This window comes from Poecilia formosa, unplaced genomic scaffold (assembly GCF_000485575.1).
Source record: "Poecilia formosa unplaced genomic scaffold, Poecilia_formosa-5.1.2 Scaffold201, whole genome shotgun sequence".
NCBI classification, from domain to species: Eukaryota; Metazoa; Chordata; class Actinopteri; order Cyprinodontiformes; family Poeciliidae; genus Poecilia; species Poecilia formosa.
The window spans coordinates 890,022-916,695 of record NW_006800140.1 but is presented as its reverse complement, the minus strand read 5'-3'; the positions used below and the strand labels follow the sequence as shown (position 1 = coordinate 916,695).

General features: G+C 38.7%; 1 protein-coding gene and 2 long non-coding RNA genes across 7 annotated transcripts in view; 1 reads left to right on the top strand and 2 right to left on the bottom strand.

Moving 5' to 3' along the window:
* Positions 1 to 26,674, top strand: part of LOC107838021 (uncharacterized) — an 82,158-nt gene that overhangs the window by 16,095 nt on the left and 39,389 nt on the right. For 3 of the 4 annotated variants that reach the window (XR_001664075.1, XR_001664074.1, XR_001664076.1), the window contains one exon: positions 14,445 to 14,737. The exons of the other annotated variant lie outside the window; for it this stretch is intronic. This is a non-coding gene — a long non-coding RNA (uncharacterized LOC107838021). Of the gene's footprint in view, positions 1 to 14,444; positions 14,738 to 26,674 lie in introns of those variants that run through there. 4 annotated transcript variants of the gene reach the window in all.
* On the bottom strand, positions 304 to 17,867 carry LOC103148261 (cdc42 effector protein 3-like). Of its 2 annotated transcripts, XM_007566942.2 has the most exons (4): positions 17,692 to 17,867; positions 9,628 to 9,996; positions 6,007 to 6,051; positions 304 to 1,941 (listed from the first exon to the last, which is right to left on the bottom strand). In XM_007566942.2, exon 4 carries the CDS (start codon positions 1,749 to 1,751, stop codon positions 711 to 713), a length of 1,041 nt encoding a protein of 346 aa, XP_007567004.1. In that variant the 5' UTR covers positions 1,752 to 1,941; positions 6,007 to 6,051; positions 9,628 to 9,996; positions 17,692 to 17,867; the 3' UTR covers positions 304 to 710. The 2 variants fall into 2 exon arrangements, with proteins under 2 accessions (XP_007567004.1, XP_007567005.1); XM_007566943.2 differs by lacking the exons at positions 6,007 to 6,051; positions 17,692 to 17,867 and having other exon boundaries at positions 9,628 to 10,215.
* Positions 24,180 to 26,674, bottom strand: part of LOC107838022 (uncharacterized) — an 11,707-nt gene continuing 9,212 nt past the window's right edge. Inside the window, exon 3 of the long non-coding RNA XR_001664078.1 lies at positions 24,180 to 24,377. This is a non-coding gene — a long non-coding RNA (uncharacterized LOC107838022). The remainder of the gene's footprint in view (positions 24,378 to 26,674) is intronic.

The following is a 26,674-nucleotide window of genomic DNA, read 5'->3' as shown; positions in this document are numbered from 1 at the left end:
TTTCCATTTTTTTCTAGAAAATTTCTGACAATCTCAAGAGTTGCGTTTTCTTCAGAAATCAGGAATGTTCTTGTTTTTTCTAAAAAACATTCTGAGATCTCAAAATTTCATCATCTAACTCAGTCAAACTTAAATTTTTTCACTCAGCTTCTCCATTTTGGCTTCATCGTTCTTTTTCTTAGTGGATCTATTTGTTTTAAGCACTTAACATAATATTTTAATAGATAAAGACCCCAACAAAACAAAATCAAGGTTATACTTCTTTTTTACCATGACTGTATCTGCTAAATAAGGACACAAAATAGGAAAAATTAATTTATTTGTGTTACAATGTCAAAAACACAAATATGCAGTGTTATGTGAAAGTAAATTGAAACCAGGTGTTGAACAACAAAAAGTGCATTATTAGATAAACTGAAAATGTTCTCTGTTAACCTGGAGGACAACAGGAGAAAATGAAAATGTTCAGCTGAAAATCAAAGGCACAACGGAGGTGAAACAAAAGCACATGCATCCTGAACATGCTGCCGGGATGGAAACAAACATAAAGACTCCATAGAAGCTAGAATACTTATAAGTTTTGACAATAAAAACATAAGCAGCTTTGTCTACTGTAGCTGATTTTCATCTCAATGATATATCCAGACACCATTTTGATTACTCATAAGTCTTAATTTTAGCTATTCCCTACTTGTCCGTCGCGGCGCAGCTTAAGGCCGGCTCTTCGCTGCAGGTTTATCCATGATGTTGAGCACGTCGTCCAGGATGGACGGGCCCAGGTCCAACTCCAGGGAGAGGAGCGACCCTGTGATCTGGCTGAGGGAGTCCTGCGAGCCGCTTTTCTCCTTGGAAAGCTCAAACTCAAAATCGCTAATGCGTCCCTCCTCCACGCCGCTGTCCCTGTCCACCCAGTCCTTGTTGCACTTGGACAGCTCCTGCTTGAATCCCACGGTAATGTCACTGTTAAAGTATCCGTTTCGGTTGAAGACGTCGATGTTCTGGAAGTCCATCTTGTTGTCGAAGCTGTCGTAGATGTCGCTGCTAGCGTTGCTGTTTAAGCTACCATTAGCTTTGCGCAAGCTATCGTCGCTGATGAAATATGGCGACGGCTTCTCAAACCTGCCCTCGCTCTTGTTTAGCTTGTTAGCCTTAGCAACTGCCTTCAAGGTTGACTTGTTCGCGCCTTCCAGCAGGTCCAAAAGGACGTCAGGTTTTGACTGGAGATCGGCGAAAGGCGACGAAGGCTCGCTGTCGAAGACGTCCATGGACCTCAGTAGGGCGTCCATCTGCAGCATCTCTAGCTCATCGGGGTTTTCGGCTTTCAAAGGAGGCGATGGACTCATAAAGTCCTCCAGCGGATCTGCTGGCACCGGGAAGACGGTGGAGGAGATCAGCGGGAGGGTGAGCGCTTGGCTGCCTCCGATGGTTGGGAGTGAGATTGCATTCTTGAGGACCGGTGAGGGCGTTTCGGCGAAGGAGGCGTCACTTGTGCTGTGCGCTCGCAGATACTCACTTTGGTTGCCATAGTGAGCGTGGACGTCCTTTTTTCCAGGCAGAAGCTCATACTTCCCCTGGAGGAAGGACATGTCTCCAAAGGCGTCTCGTTCTCCGCCTTTCCCGATGTGGATGGTGTGGCGGAAGTCGCCAAGCGGAGGGCTGATCATGTCAGGAGACAAAATGTCTCTCAGCCGACATTTTTTCCCCTTCTTGCTGCTGATGGGTTTCAGGTAAATGGGAGCTTTGGCCGGCATGGCTGTTTGTTGGGAGATTGCGTTGGATGTTTAGGATGAAAACGCTCTGCAGGTCTGAACGTTACGGTTCCCCAGCGGAGGGGCTTCAGTTACATTCTCAGAAACTCTCGCTGCACGCAGGAGTCTAGGAATAATGGCGGCATTGATCTGGAAACGGCTCACCAGTCGGCAGCAGAGAGGGGACACTTTTCTGAAATCAGACGAAACAGAGAAAAAAACGTGAGTTTTCAAAAGTTTACAGAGAAATCTGGGAAAAACTTTCATGACTGTCATAAAACATGATGTAACACCATGACAGTCTTCATGAACATGACCATTTTAATGTGTGTTTTAGTGGAACTTTCCAGTGAAAGTCCCATTATTTACCAAATAATGACACTGATGTTGACTTTATTAATGTCATAATATTTCGACTTTATTCTCATACAACGTCAATCTGGTAATAAAGTTTAGTAACTGATCAAATATTAAAATTTTATTGTTGTAATATTATGACTTTATTCTCATTATTACAACTTTATTCTTATGTAATTTTATTTTAAAAATATCACCTTACCCTAATTTTTTCCCTTTTATTTTCATACTGTTTTCTTAAAATTATGACTGTATTCTCTAAGTATTACCACTTTATTCTCATAATTTTTTATTTTAATACAACTTTATTCTTGTAATTTTGTGACTTTATTCTCATAGTTTAATTGTTTTTTGTTTTTTTTATGGCCGTAATACTCTGTTGTTCATTTCATCCCCTTTTATACGTTTACATATAAAATGCATTGATCAGATTGGAGATGTTAAAGTATCAGGAAGATGCTACTGCAGGCTTAGCTACTGTTTGCTGCAGTATGACGGATTTATTAGAAAGAAATCATTACCACACGCCCCAGAAATAAACTTTCAGCATCCTTAAAGAGTTAGGAAAAAATCCTCTTGTCTCGCATTTGAGAGCAAAGGAGGATCAGGCCTAAATCTGCGGACTTTGCTGCTGCATTTACACATCTTCTGGTCTGCGCCAGCTCTGGATGTGCTAATGTGGAACAGCTGGGCTGCAGATTGGGGCGAGCGGAGGCAGAGAGGGGATCAGAGCAGGGCAGCCTGTTTTTGGAGCAAGCTACTGCTCCAGCATGATAGAAAGAGCTGCACTAGAGGAGGGCAAAGAGGGGAGGAACAGGGTTTACAGGGCTTTACGGGGATTGTGTGAGAGATAAGAGTGAAGAATTACAGAGCAAAGGCATCTTAGGAGGGAACAGGATGCAGAATGTGGACTGGTTTTTCTTTGAGGAGCAAATCTGTTGTAACCATCAGATCAGAGGTGGGTAGAACTTCCAAAACTTTTACTCAACTTAGAGTAACACTACTTAAACATATTTTTATTCAAGTAAAAGTCAAGAATAGCCCCCCAAGTAAGAGTAAAAAAGTATTTGGTAAAAGGTCTATTCAAGTAACTGATCAAATGACCAGTCATTTAATATTTAAAAATTACATTATTTATATGAATTATTGTCATTTTGGTCCTTAAAATACCAAAGTGTTCACTTAACTTTATATCTTGGTCCATCTGCACTGCAAAAACATAAAATCTTACCAAATATTTTTGTCTAGTTTCTAGTGCAAATATCTTATCATACTTGAAATAAGACTAAACAAACTTGAACGTAACTTCTCAGCAAGAAACGGGAGTTTGTTTTAAGTAAATACTTCCTTATTATTGATGAAAAGTATTTTTCATTGGCAGATAAATTAACTTGTAAAATGGGAAAAATGTCTTTTTATAAGTGAAATAATCTGCCAGTAGAACTGGGTTGCTAGGTAACGGCCGGGCTTGGCTGGCGTTGCTAGGTAACGATTGTGAAATAAGTTAAATAATCTGCCAGTGGAACGAGCACTTTTTCAACAATATTAGGAATAATTTACTTAAAACAAGCCTCTATATATATTGCTAAAAGTTCCTTTTATGTTAATATAGTTGAAATAAGACAAACTAAGATATTTTCACTAGAAACTAGACCAAATATACTTGGTAGGAGTTGTATTTTTGCAGTGCAGATGCACCAAAATATAAAGTTAAGTGACAATTTTAAGAGTGAAGAATGGCACTTAAATGTCATTCTTCACTCTTAAATGACAATAATTTAAGCTTTAACAAAAACTGCAGGTGTGTGTCTGTGTCTGGTGAATTTCTGGTTAAAACATGTTTGTCTTTCATTCAGTGGGGAGAAAATCCAGAAATTTTACTCAGTAAGAGAAGAAATACTTAATAATAAAATTACTCAAGTAAAAGTAAAACATAAAGAATAGTAAAAATACTCCTACTTAAGTAGATGTAACTGAGTAAATGTATCTAGTTACTACCCAACTGCATATGATCATCAGCTAAGTTACAGAAATGGAGAATTTGGTCAAATTGAGGACATTTTCCATTTTAAACCCGTTGGAGAATGTCACCAAGTTTAGAAACTAATGGAATAGAAGAACAGTCAGTAAAACAGCTTGTGGCTGAAGGGAGGTGACAGCCTGTGAGTAAGACGAGCGCGTTCCCATTTATAGACATATTTAATTAGCAGAGAGTGCCTGGCCGGACTGGTCCACACCTTACATTTCACTCAGGAAAACATCCACATTCCTGCAGCAGCCAACCGAACCGCCATTCCCTCCTTATCTGAGTCACTTAACAAGTTTGTGTTTCTTCAGGAAGGCCATTAAGGGACGCACACACACACACACACACACACACACACTGGGGGTTTAAATCCAAACGGCCGCTGCTCTCGTCACAACTCCTCCGTTATTTGAAAATGAGGTTTACGAGGCGAAATCTCAGTTTATCACTCAATGAGCTCATTGGTGTTAAATATAGCTCTGACAGCCGGGAGGATGTGTGCGAGCGTGTTGAATGGGAACTTAACTTGAGGGTTGGTGAAAGTGTTGGTGAGAGGCAGCGGTGAAAGGTGTGACACGCGTGAGGCAGAAAGTAGGATGAGGTAGAAGTTAGTAGAAGGAAATACAGCAAAAACTGCACTTGGTTGTTTTTAAATTCAAATTTTTATTTAGGAACAACATGAAAATGTGAATCATCTGTTCTCATCTTGTAAAACAATATTTTACAATTGTCTTTCCATTGGACTGTATGAATCCTGACGTGTATTCATAGTTCCCAATCTGAAGCAGAAGTGATCTGCACCATCTTGGTAAGCAAGTGCATGCGGTTCGATACAAACAAAAAGAAAATATCTTGACCAATGTGTGAGAGAAACATACATGAACAAAATGGCTGCTGTCAGGATCGACCCGTATGAGACGGAGAAAGAAAATATGTCAGACGATGGCGTACAATCTGCTTCCAATCTCCTACTGCGATATAGTTGACTACTTAGTGAACAGGAAGAGTACGTACAAAATGGATGAATACAATCAATGTTTGTAAAAGATGTACAAACTCTGGTGACTGGCAGAGTAAGTAAATGTTGTAACAAACATATAGGCTACATGTCTGTCTTAGCTAGCAGGTAAAAGTTGCATTAGCCTAGCTAATTATGCTAGTTTGGCAGCAAATACTACAGTAAATCACTGATATTTATCTTAGTATTTACACATAGGGGGGTTAGACTACTCAAAAATTGTAATTGAGTAATTGTTGTAACATATTTGTTTATGTTGTAGGAATGAAGTGAGAGCTAGTTCTAGGCTTGTGGCATTGTTGTCATAGCAACTGCCTGCCAAGATGGCTGCCAGTTACAAAGTTCACAGACATGTAACGCCTAGTGAGAGCTATGTATACTCTTTCATGTGGTTAGTCAATATCCAGTACATTTTATTCTTTTTGTTTTATTTTATTTTCGCTTAGAACAGTTGAAAAAGAAAAACAATGAAACGAAACTTCAAAACAATAAAACAGATTATCTTAACAGAAGAGAGAAGCTAAAGAACATTTTCATCAGTTTCAGATGAAAGTCTACTATATTGTCCAACATTCCTCAAGTCTGTCCTGTTTCAGTCTCAATGCAAATGTCAGTTCTTCCATTCAAAGAATGTTCATGGAGTGCAGGTATTTCATCATTCATTTCCGAGTAATTGCTTTTTTACTGGCAATTAACATTATATTAAAGATATATGTTTCATAAAACACTTTTACACAGCTTGGTCATTTGTCCAGAAACAGCTTAAAAGTTTGGAGTAATCCAATATGGGTACTCTAAGGTTTCCACTTGCTGTCTATGAGAAGGCAACTAATACAGTGAAAGCCTGAACAACTGACCTTCGCGTCAGGCTTCATGCTGGAGGGTCAGCTGGGCAGGAATGACTGGAATTCAAGGGGACATCAGCAAAACATGAGAGAAATTATAATTAGATGCCAGTCTTCAATGCCTTAGCTTTAATGAAACCTTAATCTGTTAAAGCTGGTCTCTAAGTTTCCTATCTCTCCATGTGAATTAGGTTGGTTTAAGTGTAAAGTAATGAAGCTGATATATGGTTTGATTATTACTTTATTCTTATATTTAAGAATCCTTTGACCATTTGAGGATGAAAGAGTCCCCCCACTATTTAGTCAAATTATTGTTTATTGAATTAAACAGAAAATAGGTCATGCTGCCGATAGTTGGAGCCGCTTCAAGCCTTCTTGTTGAACAGATTTTCAGCAGCACACACAGAGTATCGGCATTGCATATTATGGGATTAAATTATGTTGTCATTGTGTTTTTCCTGCAAGACTTAATGAGCATGGCCATTGCCGTTCTATGCAGTTTCCACTAGACTCATCTCCCATCAGTTTTCCAGCTTTGATGAAATGAGATTTCTCCCATTGAAGCAAATTTCTATGGCTAAATTTCAACCAAACAAAATTTCTTTGCTGTTTTAGCATTGAAATCTGCCTGTAGTTTAGTTTTTGCAGTGAATTAACATTAACACTTGCACTGCGGATGCAATTTCTAGTAAGCCTTATAGTGTCGAACTAGAGCATTATGTTAATGTTAACGATTGGATAAAACTTAAAACATCAGTACAGTTGCAAAGGGGCTGATTTTTACCAGGCTAGTATTCAGTTAGCAGTTTTATAAATCACATAGCAATCTTACCAATACAATATGTTCAAAAATAGTTTGTCAACCTGGCTAGGGATCAAAATGCAAATTCATAATTATCAGATTGATAAAAATGTGACGCTGGAGACTTCTATGCTGAATAACAGACAAACTTAATTGAAGTTGCTGACTGAGTGATTTCACGAGTCAGTGTAGGCTGTTAACAGTTGAACAGGTGTATTCTAGCAAAACAAGCCCTAGATTCACACCATGCTTTTGGATCGACTCCAAAACTTAAACCAACTCGGCACGTGCTGCGAAGTATAATCTAAGTGGTGTCGCCACCACAGATTGCAGCCCTGGGTTTCATTTACACCTCCTGGGAAGATGGAAAGCTGATGGCAGCTTCCTCTTAGAAATGCTTGCCCAAGCAGTCATGCAGTCATAACGGGAGTGGTGCAGGAAGAAAACAGTGTCATTGGGTCAGCAAAGTGTATGTCTGGACTACCAGGGATCTGGAGCCACTCCAGCCACTTAAAACTGGAAGGCAAGGCAATGCATGCGAGGTGATGAAGCTTTGAGTGTGGAGGCCGATAAATATAGAGCCGGTATCAGGTAATTAAGCTAATAGCTCGTGATCTGCCCGGGTATTTCTGGACACCTTAAAGGCGCTTGTGATATCAGCAGCTCGGTATTATTCTGAGATGCAGCGTAATCTTACTGTAGTCTAAATAAACGCTTCAGTTTGCTGATGCTTTACAGTCTGCAAGCAGCTGCTACCTTCTTTTTAAAAATAGATACAGTGCACTTCCCAAAATATCCATCGAAGGATGACCAGAGTGACCTTTCACACACAAAAAACCACCATACTTTAATCTACATGTTGTCTTTCTTGGGAGAATTTGGAAGTAAAAAGAGTCCAGCTCCTCCCATGCTCTCTATAAAACAACAATGATGCTACCGAATCCCCCTCTTGATGTCAAACTATGACCTTGACTTGGGTCACGCCTTTGCATTTCAGAAAGACCCTCTGTTTGGGGTTGTTATAAAAAGAACATGCCACAGAGGGTAATGGCAGCCTTACAAAATACAAAATGCAATGAGCTGTTTCCTCAATTATAGGCAAAGGCCTTGCTTTCAAAGAGTCCAGTGGCTTGGATGAATAGCAGGGTGGAGTATTTGTTCTGTGTTTCTTTCTCACTCCCCTCGTGCCACCCGCATGTATGGCCAGCACTTGCCAGAGTTTTGCTTGGCAGATGCAAGCAGGGGAACTGAATCAAAGCGCTTGAACATGAAGAGAATGTCAACATGTGCCGGCAAAAATCAACACTGTTCTTCTTGTGTATCGCTAAAGGCCTCTTCAAAATCCTCGACTTGGTAGAAATAAAAACCAAGAGCAGCTCTGCAGAGCAAACAAGCTTTCTTTACAAGCGTGAAGCCAGAATATGAATGTCTCCTGGAAAACAGGGATACTAGAAAAATTGCTGTTCCTCGCGAAACAGCCATGAGAATGCTAATCTGCTGAAAGAAGCTGCTGAAGAGAGCTGAAAACAGCTGAAGGGAGACAAACTGAGGACAGCTGACTAGACGGACAGAGCTGAAAATATTTTATATGGAGCCCAATGGAGGAAGGGGTGACATGCCTGCACACCAGAAGTGCTTGAAAGTAAACCATAAAACCTACATCACTGATTCTTATATTTACTCAAAGCAGACACCTGTGGCTACATTTTGATGCATAAATTATTTCTGTGGAGTGAAATATGTACAAACAGCAGCATTTTGTTTGTGAAGAATTACTAAAAGCTGAAAAAGCATAAGTTGCTAGAGTGCGCGCTCTGCCAGTTGAAGAATTACGCCATTGGATTTCATTGTAAATCTGAAAACAGAGAAAAATTTGCATAAAACTTAAATCGTGAGTTTAGAAAAACCGTAAAAGATATCAAAATGCTGAGTAACATGAAGATAGCTTTACATCTTGTGACTTGTTTAAAAGCTGAATGGAGTTTTTAGGTTGAAGTTTCCAGAAGTAGGAGAGTCTTAAAGAGCAGAAAGTTTTAGCTGAATTTTGTGGAGTTCTGAATATTTTATATGGAGCCCAATGGAGGAAGGTGTGATATGCCTGAACTCCAGACGTGTTTGAAAGAAAACCGTAAAACCTACAGCAATGATGCTCATATTTCGTCAAAGGAGACAGCCATGGCTACATTTTGATGTATAAATTATTTCTGTAGAGTGAGAGATGTATGAACAGCAGCAATTTGTTTGTGAAAAAGCAGTGAACAAAAACCCAATGTCAGTTTAAGAATTCTGCCACTGTAAAAAAAAAAAAAACTGCATAAAATATAAAAAACTCAAATCAAAAAGCTGAATAATATGAAAATACCTTAACATCTTGTGATTTGTTTAAAAGTTGAATTATGTTTCTAGACTGAAGTAGGCAGAATAAACAGGCTGTTGAAGGTAAAGTTTTTACTGAATTTCAGTGGAGCCAAAATCTGCATAAAAGTTAAAATATTATAAAAAGTATGAAAGCTGAAAATGCAAAAAGATACAGCAGAATTCTCCTGAAGAAGCTGAACGTTTAGACAAATGAAATGTTGAATGTGCAGAACTAGTATGGAAGATGTAGTAATAAAGAAAAGCACAATCTTAAGGATCTGATGCGGTTTTACTGTAAGGTTGCATGAATGAAAGCAAAGCAGAGATTTTTATAAATGCTTGATCATAGTTTTATGGTTCAAACCATTTTCTCAGAGGAACCCCCCACAGACATGCATGTCAGCAGCAAATCTCCTGCAGCATCACTCGATCATGTTAGCATCGCAGTGTGAGGTCAAACATCTCTCCCTTACCTCGACTGGATCTGAATCCTGCTCCGGTATCCCTCAGGATGAAGTGTGTATCTGTGAGTGTGTGTGCTGCAGTGCTGCTCCTGCGGCGTGCTGACAGTGTCCTGCCTTCTGTATCCGCCTCCGGGCGCTGCGCTCCGGATGACTCGGACGTCTGCTGGACAGCTGTTTGGGAATTGCTCTCCCACTCCTTTTTCCTTCTGCAGTCTCCTCCTCCACCTCGCCTCACTCCCCCCACTGGCTTCCTCCTCCTCTCCCTTCTTGTCTGTTTCTCTTCCTTCTTGGTCGTCTCTCTCCTGCAGCACCTGTGCACGTCTGTCCACCCTCTTGCAGAGCTTTTTTTTTTTTTTTAGCTGTTCCTCAGCTCTGTTTCTGCAAAATAAATATGTGTTATTGGTGTGGTCTCTGACTCTGTCCTCGTTTAACTTCCCACATCTGATAAGATCCAATCTGGGACTCACCCTGTCTGTCTTTGGCGCCTGTCCTGATTTTCCTTATCTCTGTAAACATGCACACTCATTATTTTCCCAAACTCTAATTTTGCAAACTCACTTCATTATGAGATATGATTTTTTTTCTCCTCTGAAAGCTGCAGCACAGCGAGGCATCAATGACTGAACAGACCAATTGTTGCAGAATACTGCAGCACTGCAGCACGTGTAGGAAGAGCACATGGCCAGCTGCTGCATCACACCATGCTCTCACTCTGCCTCCCTGCCATGATTTCTAAATGAGACACAAGGTGGTGTGTGGGGAAAACGGCTTCAAAACTAACACAACTAACAACTAGAACACCAAGCAGAGGCAAATCCGCCTTTTTTATCCTGAAAATTCCCATCACCGTGGCAACCACTCTGCATCAAGGGTGATGGGAAACAATTTTTTTCCTGCAAGAAGGGCAAAAGGAGAGGTGTGAGACTCGGCTTGCTCAGTCTTTTTTACATGCTGGGGGAAGGGAGCCAAAAAATCAATCAGTCCACATCGTCACCCTCCTAAAATAAAGGCCTGAGTTATTCTGTGCCAAAAGTGATTTTGGCAAAAGAAAACGACAGGCCATTTTTTTAGGAAGGTGACTGTATTTTTTCTGCTGTCTACGTTTAAGTTCTGACTGAAGGTGGATTCACACCAACCCTGCCTGGTCCACTTTAATCGAACTCCAGTCCGTTTGCCTAGAAAGTCCAGTTCGTTTGAGGAGGTGTGAATAAATAATCAAACTCTGATATGGACCATAAAAATCAAACGTCCGCCTACAAGCCTCGGTCTTCATTCGATTGAAGTGAACCCTGGTGCATTTTGAATGTATATGCAAATGGCAAGCGGACCTGAAACTGCTCCAAACAGAGGAAGTGGACTGCAGCGCAGGGCATTCTAGGTAAATACAACAAAAACAAACGCTAGCTAGCGTTACCTGGAGAAACTAAAGACAAATGAGAAATCCTACAACCGCTAAAATCTGACACCACTCCATTTTTGTTTACATTAAAGAAGGAAGTTATGCTCGGTGTCTTCTTTAGAGGGTTTTATGTCGCTTCCTTCAGGGGTTCTTGGTGTAGCGCCCCCTCAGGCGAGGAGGGGAACAGGTTTTTCAATAGTTTGGTTTGACGCAGTGCATTGTGGAAGAGAACCATGGCAACTGAAATTGCATCATATGTTGCATTTGAACCAAGTCTATCAGACTATTGGCAGTGAAAACAGCCTAAAACTCTTCATTCATTGCTCAGAATTAAGATAATGGAGAAGTTGGGAGTGGGACTTATTTATTTCATTCATTTTCTACCTTACTTGAATACCCTGTTTTCTTGTTTTTCATTTTGGGGATTTTCAAGGAAACCTTTGATTAATAATTAAGAGCTCCAAGATGCTAAAAAGTCATTATTCAAAAATTTCGAGTGGCATTTATTTTATAGAAACGAGGTATCAAAATAGTCCTGCATTTAATTTTTATTACACTACATTTTTCCCCTTCACTGAATAAATGTACTTAAATTAAAAGTATGATTTTTTTCGGTATGAAATTATTTATTAAAACGTACTTTTAAGACTTTTTCACATCTTTTAACAGGTAAACCAACATGGGTGGAGGTCCCACCCAATGTTATTTCTTACACGATGAGTTCATAATAAATCTTATGCTGAACTGAATCCTGGCCTGTGTCTGTTTGTCATGAATGCATCCTCTGTCTAACGTACACCAGCGTTATTTACCACCAGTTAAAGAGCAGTTATGAATGGGCTGCTTTGGTGTTGTCAGATTGGCCCGCGGTGATGTCATAGTGGGACCCATGTGGCTGCCACATGATCATTACGGAGGACGCGCAACACTGTCCTTTCATTTACTGTAGAAGCGCGCTAAACCGTGGAAACTCCAGGATGGCGGAGGCTCTAATAAGCAATGTCGCCTGGAAGATTAATCACTGGGAGATTTTGTTGTTTGGTAAGACAGCTACACACTCGTCATTACGCAGCTTTAGAAAGTTACTACATCTATTTATTTGTTGCTTCTAGACAATTTGTGTTTGTCTAGTTCCAGGGTTTGGCCTCAGTCTAGCCAATAAAACTAATTTAAAGCCTCAAATGTTACATGACTATTTGAACAAAGACAAGATGGTTCATGAATATTGTCTATGGAAAATTTATAATTTTTAAAGTATTGCCATTTTGTTTCTACTCTGGGGTCTTAAAATAATCAGAAAACACATTTTGGAAAAAGAGAATGGAGAACGGCTTGTTCATATTTGTTTAAAGGTGATTTATTATGTTCATTACATTATTTTTGCAGAAAATTGTTTGTCTGCTCAGAGCGTTTTAGGGCCTCTTGCCACTTTAAATCCACCAATTTAAATGCTGTTGGCCAATTCAACGATTACACTCACATGAAAATGGCTGCAAACAGATGAGCAATTAGACCACCTTACATCTTTGAAAAGCATTAGTAGAGCAGAAAGTTGTCTTTTCCAGCAGCCATTGTGCAATCCATACAGAGATAAAACCAACTGACCAAAGATGCTGAAACTCTGCTTGGATTGCTAGGTAATGGGGCTGAGCTCAGCTGGCGTTGCTAGGCAACGGTGCAGTAACTTAGCAATGGGGAGATTTTTAAATAGCTCATTTTCCAGACACCAAAAAACACTAACTTATTACCAAAAATCAGCTATTTTTGAAGTGCTTTTGCTGTTTATAGAAGCAGTCGAAACCCAAATGGAAGTACAAAAACATGCAAAAAGTGACTTTTGCATAATATGTCCCCCTTAAAATGATGTAAACAGACAGATTGTTTCCAATCTAACAGTAAAAAAAACAGGTATATAAAAATGACTGCTGGTACTTTTAGTGGCATTATGATGTGGAAATTAAAAACTACTAAAACTGCAAAACCCTCGGCTAGTTTACCAGAAATGTAGAGTTGGGCTCAATCAGCATAACTGTGGAAATGCAGTTATGTGACGGAGCAAATTTTGTTTGTCTATCGTATTTTAAATGTAGAAATTGTGCCACTTCCTGTATGCTGTGGGTGGTCCACAGCAGTTGGACAAATACAGGCATACTTGATGCAAGGTGGCAACAGTAATGGAAGCTTAGAAGCAAAAATAACAATAATTTTAATTAAGTTAAAGTAAATGTGCTTTTCAACTCTTGCTTTGTGGTCTTTAGGTATTTGGAGAAACTCATTTTACTTGGCAGCCTACCCAGAATCAGAATGTTTTGCAACTTGCGACGTTTCACAACTTGTTCTTCAACAGATTCCTCCAGAGAGTCCAGGATTGAGCAGCAGAATGGGAATTACATTTCTCTTTTATGCTCATCAGAACAGCCTTTAGTTTTCCTTCAAACTCACCATTATCACTTATACTACGGTTCCTCTGTATTAGTAAGTTGGGAGGTTGAATATTTGGTTTACAGCATTCAGGTTCAATCAGAAGTTTACATATACTGATAATGAATATTAATTTTTTGGCCTTGAATGATTTATTCTAATTCTTTTTTTCAAGTTGGGAATACTGTGCATCGGTGGTGTCAAACTAATCTCCATTTTGGACCATAACAAGATAACAAATGCTAAAATATGAATAAATAGCTTTTCCTGCATTTGATGGCTACTTCTTAAAGCTAAATAAAATTAAAGATCATTTCACTTGGATGTTGTGCACCATTAATATGATGTCCAAATGTCGTACACTTCAAAAACACAAAATCATGCCAAGTATTTCTGTCTAGTTTCTAGTCCAAATATCTTATCACACTGAGGCAAAACTAACTCACAAGTAACTTTTCAGCAAGAAACAGGAGCTCATTTTAAGTCAATAATTCCTTAACATTGATAAAATAAAGTACTATTTCCAATGGTAGATTATTTCACCTGTAACATGGGAAAAATGTTCTGTTATAAGTGAAATAACCAGCCAGTGGAAATAGAACTGGGTTGCTAGGTGACGGGCTGGGCTTGGCTGGCGTTGCTAGGTAACAGTGTTGGGCCACTGGAACTTTTTATCAATATAAAGGAATTATTGACTTAAAACAAACAAATATATCTTATTGAAAAGTTTCTTGTAAGTTATTCCATATATTCTGAAATATTTGCACTATAAACTGACAGAAATATTTGGTATGATGTGTTTTTTTTCAGTGTAATTTCTTTTTGCTTAAATTGTAAATAAATACTAAAAGTTATATTTCCCTATTCTGGATTATAACTCCAGAATTTGTTGTGTAATTCTGTTTTTTACTGTGAGCAGTAGAAGTTTAACGTTTTTTAAAGTTAATTCCAATATTCTTCAAATAAAAGCTCTCTATCCGGTTTTAACCTCAGTTTTCTCTTTGAGGTCCAAACTGTTCCACTGATGTCACCGTTCCCAAATGGAGACGCTGTGAACTGGATGTCTGTCAGGTAAACAAGCCTCTCCTTGTCCGGTGAAGTGAACACATGGAACAGAGACCAGCCTTCAAAAACAAGGCACTTCTTGTCATTTTCTCCACTTTTACTCGTGTTTTTACTCACAAGGTTCATGGTGACTTGCTCATAACTCACAGGTTTAGCTCCAGTTTGTGCAATGTTGACACAGTGCTTTGCCCGCGTTCACACCCATTCTTGAGTAAGCTGCATCATTATCACTCTGCGACTGTGAGAGCCGGGGAAACGAGGAGAGGAACATGGTTGAAAACAAAAAAATACCAAACAGAAAAACTGAAAGCTGTCTATTCAAAACGTATCATGGACTGCAGATCTTTTATCAGGTTTTTTGTTTTAAAACAATCAGTAGAGCTTCTTTCTCACTGTCTGAGAAAGAAGCTCAAAGAAGCTCAGACTAAACATTTCCCACTTTAGGATTTCCAACATTATTTTTATTTGGGAAAAATTTCATGCTTTAGACAAGACTGTCTTAAGTCTTCTGCAGTTATCATGCCACGCCACTGGAGGGCGCTGTGATTTTGACATATAGTCATAATGTGCATGTTCTTTTGGCGTCACTAGCCTCCTTTTCGTAAACAACCCTGCAGCCATGCGGTTTGTGTTGTCTCTGCTTTCACACCTATGTAACTTCAAACTTCCTGAAAAGTTTTAACTGGATTCACAAAGCGTCGGCATGAGGGGACATTTACACGAGACCGCTGACTGGAAACTGCCAGTATTTTCAGAAGTTGATTCGGGAAAAGTTTCACACTTTGTCAAGACTGTAGTTGTCATGCTAGGCCACTAGAAGGTGCTGTGATTTTTGCGTGTTGTTGAAACACACAGGTGCTTTTGACCCTTCGCTTCCACCTGATCTAACAGTCACTAGCTGCGTTTCCATTGACCATACAGTTGCACAATTTGACTTGGTGATTTTGACTCATGTGACAAAGACATTCAGTTGTTTTAATAGTCATTTGCTAGCATTTCTAAATCCTTAAAAAAATGGTGTCATCAGCTAGACATTGAATGTTCAGCATAGCTTGATCAGTTCTCAGAAAAGTTTTCCTTTCTGAGCTGCCTCTTACCTTTTCCCTCTCCGGCTCCTTAAACTCATTTATTTTCATTTTGACAGTAAAGGTTTCACAGCGCTCGCAGTCCGGGGGCACAGGCCGACCGTCTGCCTGCGGGGGGAAGAGTTGGATGGGATTGTGGGTAGTCTAAACAGCGTCTTGCTCTGCGGCTGTATCTCAGAATGCTTTTCTGTGTGAGCGTGGGCGACGGGCCGTCCTGAATTACTGCAGACCACACGCACCATGAGGTAGCGCCTTGGCTTCTGTGCCTTATTTAGCAAGTGAACAAAGTTTGGTCAAGGTGAAGGCTGGAATTTGGGAGGATGGGATGGCGAGAGGCCAAGAGTCAAGATGTTGCCTCCATTGTGCTCCTCTGGCTTTTTACTTCTTATTAACAGAGTTGGGTAGTAACGAGTTACAAAAAAATTACTTTTAGGAGTATTTTTACTACTCTGTACTTTTTACTTTCACTTGAGTTATGAAGTATCTCTGCTCTTACTTGAGTAAAAATTCTGGATTTTCCACCCACTGAAAGAAAAACAAACATGTTTTAACCAAAAATTCACCAGAAACAGACACTGCAGTATTTGTTAAAGTTTCATCAGTTTTTTATTGAAAGAAACTGATTTAGAATAATTTTTTGCCTGATTATTTAAATATGAATTGTCATTTTTAAAATTACCAAAATTTCCACTTAACTTTATATTTTGGTCCGTCTGATTATACAATTTTTAAATATTAAAGGATTGATCATTTGATCAGTTATCAGAACATGAGTAGACTTTTTCCAAACACAGTTTTACTCTGAGTAATTTCTTGGATGGCTACTTTTTACTTGAGTAAAGATATGTTGAAGTAGTTTGACTTTAACTTGAGCACAATTTCTGGGTACTCTGTCCACCTCTGATTATAGCCATTGTTTTCTATTGTAAGAATATTTTAGTTGTTTGTGATCATTTTTAAATACCTGTACTGGGAGCCCAGATTTATATCCTTCTTGAACTGAAGTCAGGGGCCACACACAATCAGTCCAGAGGCCACGAACGGCCCCCGAGGCCACATTTTGGACACCCCTGTCCTAATGCATACCCATGATTTGCACCAGAACAAGAATTTGGTATCACAGGAGTGTAATTTTAGCGGTTCACTGCAAAAACATAAAATCTTACTAAGTAATTTTGGTTTAGTTTCTAGTGCAAGTATCTTGAAATAATACATCACGCATAATCACAAATAATACACTTGAAATAAGAAAAAACGAATTTACAAGTAACTTTTAAGAAAGATAGAGAGCTGTTTTAAGTAAATAATTCCTTAATATTGATGAAAAAGTTCTAGTTCCAACTAGTGCCCGTTGATTGTGAATGCCCGTTCACAATCAACGGGCATTATGTCGTTACCTAGCAACCCCAGCCAGCCCAGCCCTGTTACCTAGCAACCCACTTCTAGTTCCACTGGCAGATTGTTTCATTTATAGCAATACATTTTTCCCATGTTATCAGTTACTTTATCTGCCATGGGAACTAGTTCTGTTCAGCAACATTAAAGATTTATTTACTCTAAAAAACCTCTACATGTGGCTGAAAAGTTACCTTTAAGTTGGTTTGTCTTATTTCAAGTGTGCTAAGATATTTGGACTAGAAACCAGACCAAAATTACTTGGTAAGATTTTGTGTTTTTGTAGTGTATCATCTAAAGTCATGATCACGTCACTGAATGAAAGCAGAGTATTATCTGTCATGCCGGAGCAGATCTTCAGATCATTTGAGATGTCCTGTTTGCTGTTTTGATTTATCTTCTGCCCTCTGGCAGAGTCTGTACTTTGTTACAAAGGGGCTTCAAACTCTGGAAACTTGTTCCAGCATGCTGGAATTCAGAGCATGCACACAGCGAGCGGCCGTTACGTAATTCTCCCTGTAAGGTTTAATGTGAATAAAATGATGTTTGGATGGTGTTATTGAGCAACAGCTGAATCTTTACCAGTCACAAGGGAAATGAAGACATTATTCCGCATTTCTGAGATATAAAGTAAACAGCTGCCCTCTTCGTGTTACATCAGCATTGCATGACAAGTCTGCGAGGAGAGTGACCGTAACTTGTTCTTACTTCCAATCTGGTCAAATGATTGCTTCCTGTTCTCCTCGCCATCCACTGGGAACCAAAGTGTCGCTCCTGTTTGGTTTACAAGAGTCTTCGTATCTGCTTGCTCAGGAAATAACATTCCAGAAAGTCTTTATTTTCGCTGACGCACCGATGTTGTAAATGTTTTCAGGAGAAAAAGCGTGATGTCAGCATGAGGTTATGCTTCTGCTTTCATTTGCTGTTGCTAATTCTGGCAGTAATAATAATCAGTTGTGATCCCTGAGTGGTTCTAGGAGTGTGTGTGTTTGTCACTATCAGAACTAGATAAAAAGGCAAGGAAAAAGTTTTAATTAAGTAAAACTTCTTCCTAGCGAGGGAGAGGGAAGTAGGTCAGTTAGTCTTAGACTTTAACAACCTTTTTGTAATTTTGTGACAAAATAAATATAAAAAAGGTGACCTAAACACCAACTCTAACAGACCATCAGTAGAGCAGATATTTAAATGAGCTAATCAGCCACTGCTGTTATCTTAGCTAATAGCAGCTAAAAGCACAAAATAAACATCAAACCTAAAAACACAGAACTGTAGCTGGCTGAATGTTCTCTTCTTTGTGTGGGAAATGTTTCGGTGTCTTTCAGTGTTGGATCCTGATACAGTTTGTGGCGTTGTGATCAGTTGCTATGGCAACGCGTCTGCGTGTAGCGTAGCCGACACAAAGAGAGCGAGGGGGAAAAGTGGCTTTGACTTATATTTTAACGGTTATTCTGCGTTATTTTTCCGTTTGCTGCGGCTCATAGCACTAAATTAATAATACCGCCATCTCCATGTTTAATTTTTTACGGGATTGTTTTAGCACGGCTGCGGACGGCATGTAAAGAAATCGTCTTTCTGCCCTCCAGCATTGTGCGCAAGCGCGAAATTTAAAACGTCATGGATGTGAACAATAACATGCAAGTAGTTTCCGAAAAGTTTTACTGGCTTCAAAAAGTACCTCCAGTCACTGAAGTCATGTAAACAGATGGCTGAAACTAATAAAAAAATTCTCTCATTGTTCTGGCATTTATAAAATAGAAATATTCTTATAGTCACTTCGTTACATCACTAAAACTATTTTTAGACATTAATTTAAACCAAAATAACATGGCAGACTACATGTAATTTTTGGTTAAACACTTAATTAACTCTTGTATAATACATTAGTTCACAACCAGGAGCTTACATTGTTTACAGTTTACTACAATATTGTTTTGTCTGTCCTTTAAATGGTTTACTATCATTAAATATAACATCAGTTGGCATTACATTCCAGATTTGAACAACACATTTCTTTTCTGGATGTTACTTCTAACTTTACTGATTTATTGATGTGTGTATTTATTTCCAGAAACCGAGTCGTGCTTCATCATATGTTAAAAGCTTGGTTCGCTGAATGACTCAAAGGTTTCCAGCTGCTGGTTTAGCAGGATTTAATGAAGCTTCTCAGTTGTTTGGAGTTGGAGTTAGTTTAATTGTGGTGTTTGGAATTTGAAACACATTCTTACTGATTTCTCACTTTAGCAGCAGACTCCTACATGACACGGATCGCTCATTAAGGCGTGTGATTAGTTTTATAACAAGGCAGCAAATTAAAAATCCACCATCTCCATCTGCTGCCCTTATTATCTAAATAGATTTAATCTGATGATTTCATCATTTATTCTGTTAATTTAACTTGGCGTACACTTCATAACTTCACTAAATGACCTCAATTAATCATTGATTGGTTTCTTCTAAAACAATAATACTGCATGAACGATGTTTCTTGCTTCTTTTGTTCACATCCTGAACAAGAATGTAAGGAAAATTAAATTGTGAAAGAAAAAACCTGAAAAGCACAGCATCATGTTGTAGACCAGGAGTTATTTAAAGCTTTTTAAAGCTCTGCCAAACTCACAGGTTCTTGTACCATACAAAAGGAGACCATAAGAAATCTTTTCAAAAATGTTTTCCATCTTTCACGTGAAATAAATCCTGTACAATGCAACAAAATATACATATACATGCTAAAAATATATTTGGAAAAGGAGTGAAAACTTGGTTGCATAAGCACTGGAACCCTACATGAACTTTTTTTTTTTGCTTCTTTTTTTATTTAATTTATTTTAGCTCCTTTACTGCCATGAGGACACCAGTGTCCTTACTTTGTATATTTTCCTGGATTTATTTTTATTTTTAGGTTGTAACATTTTGCTTCTGTGGTTCACTTTCACACTCAATTGGAAAAACCTGTTCCCCTCCTCGTCTGTGGGGGCGCTGCACCCTGAAGGAAACAACACAAAAACCTGTAAAAAAGACATTGAGCACAACTTCCGTTTTCACAAACATAAACAGAAATGAACTTTTGCAGATGTGTGATATATACTAGGCTATATTAGCACATTTGTTCTGGTTGGATTTACCCAGAATGCCCTGCGATATAGTTTAGTTCCTGCTTTTGGAGCGGTCTCCGTTCACATATGCATTCAGACCGCACCAGAGTTCACTTTAATGAACCAAACAGGGCTTGAGTGAATGCAGCCTCAGAAAAATACTAAGAGAATTACATTATTATGTTTTCATCCAGGTTGGAATACGTCACACCTGACCAAAATGTTTTTATGCCATAAAACCATTCCTACAGCGGTGTATACCTTTTTTTGATCCACTGTAAACATTTTTCTATTGTTTAGAAAAGATGCCACTGTGATTTGAAGGTGGGAAAATCTGTGAAAACTTGGATCCAGAATCCACCAGCACCGCTGGTATGTCTTCTGAAAGAAATCCAGTTACATTGAAACATTCCTCTACTCTTATTCAGTGACCATACAGGTATTTAACAATGCATGCCACACACAACACCACATTTTCTGAGCTCAAACATAGGAATTACCTCAGACAGGACAGTGCAGAGGTCTGTAATAACTGCCTGCATCTTTGGCATGTGTGGCAGGAAGATGTGCTGCGGGGATGACATAAATACCAGGGAGACCTTTCCTTTGATTGTGTCTGGAGGTTTTTAAACGCCAAGCCTGTGCGAAGAAATGGATTGATCTTATGAAAGGGAGGCTTTTGATAAGCTGGAAACAAACCGTGTGCTGTCAACATAAAGAGCATCAAAGAGGAGGCTGATAATTAACAGGGAGTTTAATCTTTCAACTCGGCTTATGATCTAAACATCCAATATTCTGCATCAAGAGTTCAGTTAATGAACATCCTAAAAATGTTCCCAGACCTCGTTGCTATAAAAATGCCTCACTCGCTCGTTTTCTGCCCTCTTCAGGATCGCAGGGGTGATCAAGTTTACCCCAGCCAATCAGAGAGAGGCAGATGAAACCTGGACTGGTCACCAGTCCGTCGCTAGAAAATACAATAAACAGGATTTAATTATCTCACTTCTAGATGCTTTTACTGATGGAACAAAAAATGTTTTTATACATGTTTGTCTAAACTGTCTCCATGTCATGACAGTTTGGTATGACATGTCAGACAGATAGTCTGTGAAAAAATCAAGCTTCTCCCAATGCTAACTAGAAACAACTGATCACAGCCAAGAGGCGGGTCTTAGTGCTGTCAATCATGTCAATCCCCAGTTCCTCCTTGAATGCTAAAGCTAGTTAGCATGGCAGCAGATAAATGGTTTTCCTGTAACAGTAAGTTGTTTCTCCACCATTAGCACATTTAGCAGTGTGTTCATGAGTTGATTGACAGCACTAAGCCCCTCCTCCTGGCTCTGATTGGTTGTTTTTGGTGGGGAACAGTGCATTTCTTCAGACAGCAATAGCAGCTCACAGATTATCTGTGTCAGATCAAACTGTCACGATTAAACTATCATAGTTTTAACAAATAAAAAATATATTTTTAATAAAATTTTTATCACGTCTTCATGACTTGCTTTTGATTTCACCATCTGATCTAAGGTCCAATACAGATTAAAACATGCCAGGGATTATCTGGATCTGTAGTTATAACTATTCTTGTTTCTGAAAGTGTTACATGTCAACTGTTTAAATATTAAATATCTATTTACAGTACACTCTGCCAACTGTACAAATGTAAAGGTTCATGTTTTCATGGACTTTTAAGTCCTGTTGTAACCAGATACATTTAACCCCTTCATTCCACCTGCTAACGAACCCTGCTAGTCAATAAGCCGTGCAGCAGAGCCACAGAAAGTCTTCCCTTCTCACAGTAGCCGGGTCACCTAGGGGTCGAGGGCCGTCGGAAACCACATCTGGAAATCCTGATTCCCACGCAGAGCAGATCAAAAGAGATCATCAAAGTGATCTACACCTCTCCCATGTGGTAAGTGTTTGACATGGTTGGGGGTGGGACATTAGCTCGGTTCTTGTCCCTGCTGTCGTCCTCCCAGACTTGTGGCTAAATCATGCAGACAGGCATATCTGACCTGCTCCATCTGGGCCTGCTTATCCCTTTACGTAGCGGACCGAGACGAGCCATCAGCCGCCGCAGACAGACGAGACTCTGGTATGACGTGGAGGATGGATGGCTGGAAGAACTTCCCGTTTTCTAGGAAATGCGTCAGGCTTGACAGAACGAACCGTTCAGGTCACGTTGAGGTCTGACAATCGGTTATTGCTGCTGTGCACAGCGATAAAAAGAAATAAAGTAGGGCTGGATCGATTAATCGAATTAACCGTGATTAATTGATTATTGAATTAATCGGCAACTCATTTAATAACCAATTAATCATTAACTGGTTTATACAGATTTTAAAAGGGTAACTTGGTTGGGGAAAAAAAAACATATTCAGAGCAGTAATTAAGCCAAAACTGTACATAAAATATAAACATTTTGCAGTTAAGATAAAAACACTTTTGTCTGTTTTAGCCAAAACTATTCAAGTGGCAGTTTTAGCTTCAACAAGTTAAGATGTCTCCAATAAACCTTCTAACTGAGCCTTATTTTTAGTAAGCATTGTCTAAAATGGCAAAAATAAATAAATAAAAAATGTAGTCAATAAGCATCGCCTACATTTTTAGACAATTCCCTTTTTTAATTCCTTGTTAAAAAAGGAATTATTTGTTTATCTGCATCTTGTATGTATTCCCAATGTATTAAAAAGTGTAGGGCTGAAATGACTAATCGTGATTAATTGACTGTTGAAATAATCAACTATTTTAGCAATTGATTAATCATTACATATACAGACTCAAAAAACTATATTAACAGCGTTGTGTATATAAAAAAAACTTAAGTAGTTCAATTAAATATCTGTAGAATGTGCCATTTTTATCCGATTAATCTTCAGAATAATCGATCAATCGGTTACTAAAGTTGCAGTTACTTCCGGCCTGTTAAAGTTAAAGTGTAAAATGAAAAGAGAGGATCAGAGAACGGCGACGAGCTGAGCTGCAGCAGGGCTGTGGGCCTGATACGGTTTCCAGTAGACATTCCTTTACGGTGAGAGTGTGCGTTTGTGTTTCACCAGGTGCCTGGAATGCTTCTGGACAAACACACAATAATTCACTCAAACAGCCTTTTGTGTTTCTCACCGCTGCACATTTAAGTCGGCGAGGAAGACAAACGTTGGACTCTTTGGGCAACAATGGAAATCTCTGTACGGCTGCAGAATTCCCCAACAGTCGGCCATTACATTGTTGGGGATTTATGTTCCCCAGCGGAGCAGCTCACCCGAACGTTCAGATACCAGAGTAAACAGGAATGTTCAGCATTGCGCTCCAATATTCATTAGTCACTGCGTTTGACTTAATCAGTTCAACATAATTCAATGATCAACAGCAACAATGTGCCAGGAATGTCGGCGTTACCGTTAACTGATGGCGTGACTAACGGCACCACGGGTTCTGTTTATTCTCATACCCATAAATAGTCCTCGACTTTCACCTCACTGGACGTAAAAGAAAATAACTGAAGCTACTTTCAGGAATTTTAGATAATTAAAGCTACATTTTAGGCATTTTTCTACCCTGAGATATTTCAGAGCAGTGGGGTTACGTATCAGTACACCCATAGTGTTACGTTACAGAACGAGGACTGCATGGATACAATGTTGGGTGAGAACATTTTCCACAAAGACATTCAGTTCATGATAAATTAACAAAACAGGTATCAAGAAAACAGGCAGAGGGGGTTAAAAAGGGCTTCTTCTTTTATATAACCCAGTGTTTGGTTCAGAACATCTCAATGACAGCAAACTGCTCAGAATAAACCCACATCACCACTACTCCACCACCGAACCTGACAGGAGGCTGGAGGCAATCGGGCTGATCAGGAGTTTAATCAATAAATGTACTGTCATCTGGATGGATGGATGGTTAACAGCTGGTTGGTTGGTTGGATGGACGGATGGATGGATGAATGGATGGATGGATGGATGGATGGATGGATGTTTAACATATAGATGGATATTTCAAGTTCTATATTTAATCAATCATTAAAATCAAAAATTGATTGTTGCCTAAACAGGTTCCATGTTGCTGATAAATTAAAAACCATTCATGAAAAAAGGGATTGTGTAGACCTTTCAAAATAAAACACTTCAAAATAAAAATAAAAAATCATATTTTTTTTAAAGACAAGCTTCTTCATATTTGCTGCAATACAGACTGCTATAGCAGATCTGTCCTGCCAACAGGAACTCTGAAGAATTTGGATTAATGAGTTACAACAACATTTTATTTCCCTTTGGGATTAATAAAGTATTTTTAAATCTGAATTTGAAAACTAGCTGATTAAATGGGCTGGAGTTCCGCTGGGGTTGCTAGGTAATGGCCGAGTTCCGCTGGGGTTGCTAGGTAACGGCCGAGTTCCGCTGGGGTTGCTAGGTAACGGCCGAGTTCCGCTGGGGTTGCTAGGTAACGGCCGAGTTCCGCTGGGGTTGCTAGGTAACGGGCAGTGCCTGCTGCTGATTTGTGATCAGCAGCACAAATCAGCAGGATTTTCAGCAGCATTTTCCGTTTGAAGGTTTTTGAAACGGCTCATTTTCCAGACACCAAAAATCAATAACTTATTCCCATAAACTGGCTGGATGGTTTTTTTGTTTTTAAATTTTTAGAACCAGGTGAGACCCAAATGTAGGTACAAAAACGTGTCAGTTGTTTCTCAAGTTTATACATCTAAAACAGTCGTCAGAGCTTTATTTCTCCATTATGTTGTGAGATACTTGTCATCTCCCAAAGGCCAAACGAGAAGAAGAAGAGAAGCTAGAATTAGAGAGTGGCTACACAGAGGAGGACAGAAATAGCTGAGGGTGTGTAGGCCCGACTCCGACCACTGGCATGCACGAGGAAGCAGCCTCCATTCCACAGACTAGCAGATGGTTTAGAGACGCTACATCCCACATGCGAGCGCCGGCCGGCCTTCCCCACCCTCGGCTATTCTGGGCCTCTCTGCCACTGGTGGCTTTCACTCAGCAACCGCACAAATGAAGCAGGAGAAGCATGAGAAACAGGAAGGTCTGGAGATGTTTGTTCTGCACGGCTCCGTCTTTGTTGTTGTTTTTGCTTTTAATTATGACGTGTGAAAGCCGCTTCAGAGGAGTAACGCTTCGCTGCACTGCAAACACACAAAGTCTTACCAAGTTTATTTGGTCCAGTGCAAATATGCTAGTACACTTGAAATAGGAGAAAAGTAACTTTTCAGCTTGTTTTTAAAAATACTGTTTCCACTGGCAAATTATGTCTATTTATAACAAAACATTTTGCCACATTAGAAGTGAAATAATCTGCCAACAAAACCACAACGTTTAAAATCAATATTAAGGAATTAATGACTTAAAACAAGCTTATATATTTTGCTGAAGTGTAAGTTAGTTTTATCTTATTTCAAGTAAACTAAGATATTTGCTCTATAAATCCTTGGTAGGATTTTGTGTTTTTGCAGTGTGAAGCAGAAACTTAAGTTTATTTAATGGGTTTCTGTGTTTGAGGAAACTTCAGTTAAAATGTTTGCTGTTTGTGAAACTTTTCCTAAATAATTCAGTTTATTTTTTAATGAGGCCAAAAACTCGGTTAAAACAATAATCTGCCTTAATCCCAAAGATATTATTGGTGAATTAGTGAGAAAAAAGTGCTAATCTGTCCAGTATTGATGCCAAATTAAATTACTTTATTGCAAACTTTTTATTGTAACTTTATTGTTTATTTGATGGGGGCAGATAAGAGAAACACAATCTAATACCTGCATCACAGTGTTTGTAGCCTTGAAGGGCCTTTAATTAAATGAAAAGATCAACAGTTTCACAACAAAATGCTCAAAAAGAGATTTAAGAGAATTAATTTAAAGTTAGAGTTAAGACAATTAGAATATTTAAAAATTAGAAAAGTTCTGGTTCATCTTTAGATCATTTAAATGAATATTTTAATGTCAATTGAAGCATTATTTGTCTCTCACAAAGATGAGTCAGAAGTTTACATACACTAATGGTAATATGCTCAGACTATCAGCCAATCAAGCTTCTGATTAGTGGATTTTTAAATAACTGGTTCAACTGTTTAGGGCTGCAAAAGATACATGAGCAAAAACATAAAATAACCAATTATTATTATTATAAAGAAAAATATCAAAAATATTGTTTTCAAACTTTTCCTTAAAGGAGAAGTAATACATTTTATAGTGGAACCATAAATTTTTATTGAATTACTTAGAAAAAGGGAAAAAAAAAGATACATTTAGGACCTTCTAAGGCAAACATTTATTTCAATCAATTAATCAATCAAATTAATTTTTTTTAGCACATTTCAGCACTAAGGCAGTTCATGAGTAAAAAAATAAGTTAATTTATTACCATTATATTTTTTTTAAAATTGAACATTTATCATTTTAGTAAGAGTTTTGTTTAGTATAAAATGGTTTAAAATGTAAAAATAGTAGATAATTGTCAAAAAAATTATTCCTTTTTTTTCTTTAAAGATCTAAAGATCTTACAACTTTTGTGGCTCTAAACAAGTTTTGTTCAGCAGGACTAAATGGGGGGGAACATATATATATGTGTATATATATATATATA

Coding starts and splice junctions, on each gene's coding strand:
- LOC103148261 (XM_007566942.2), bottom strand. CDS start 1,751: ATGCCGGCCAAAGCTCCCATTTACCTGAAACCCATCAGCAGCAAGAAG.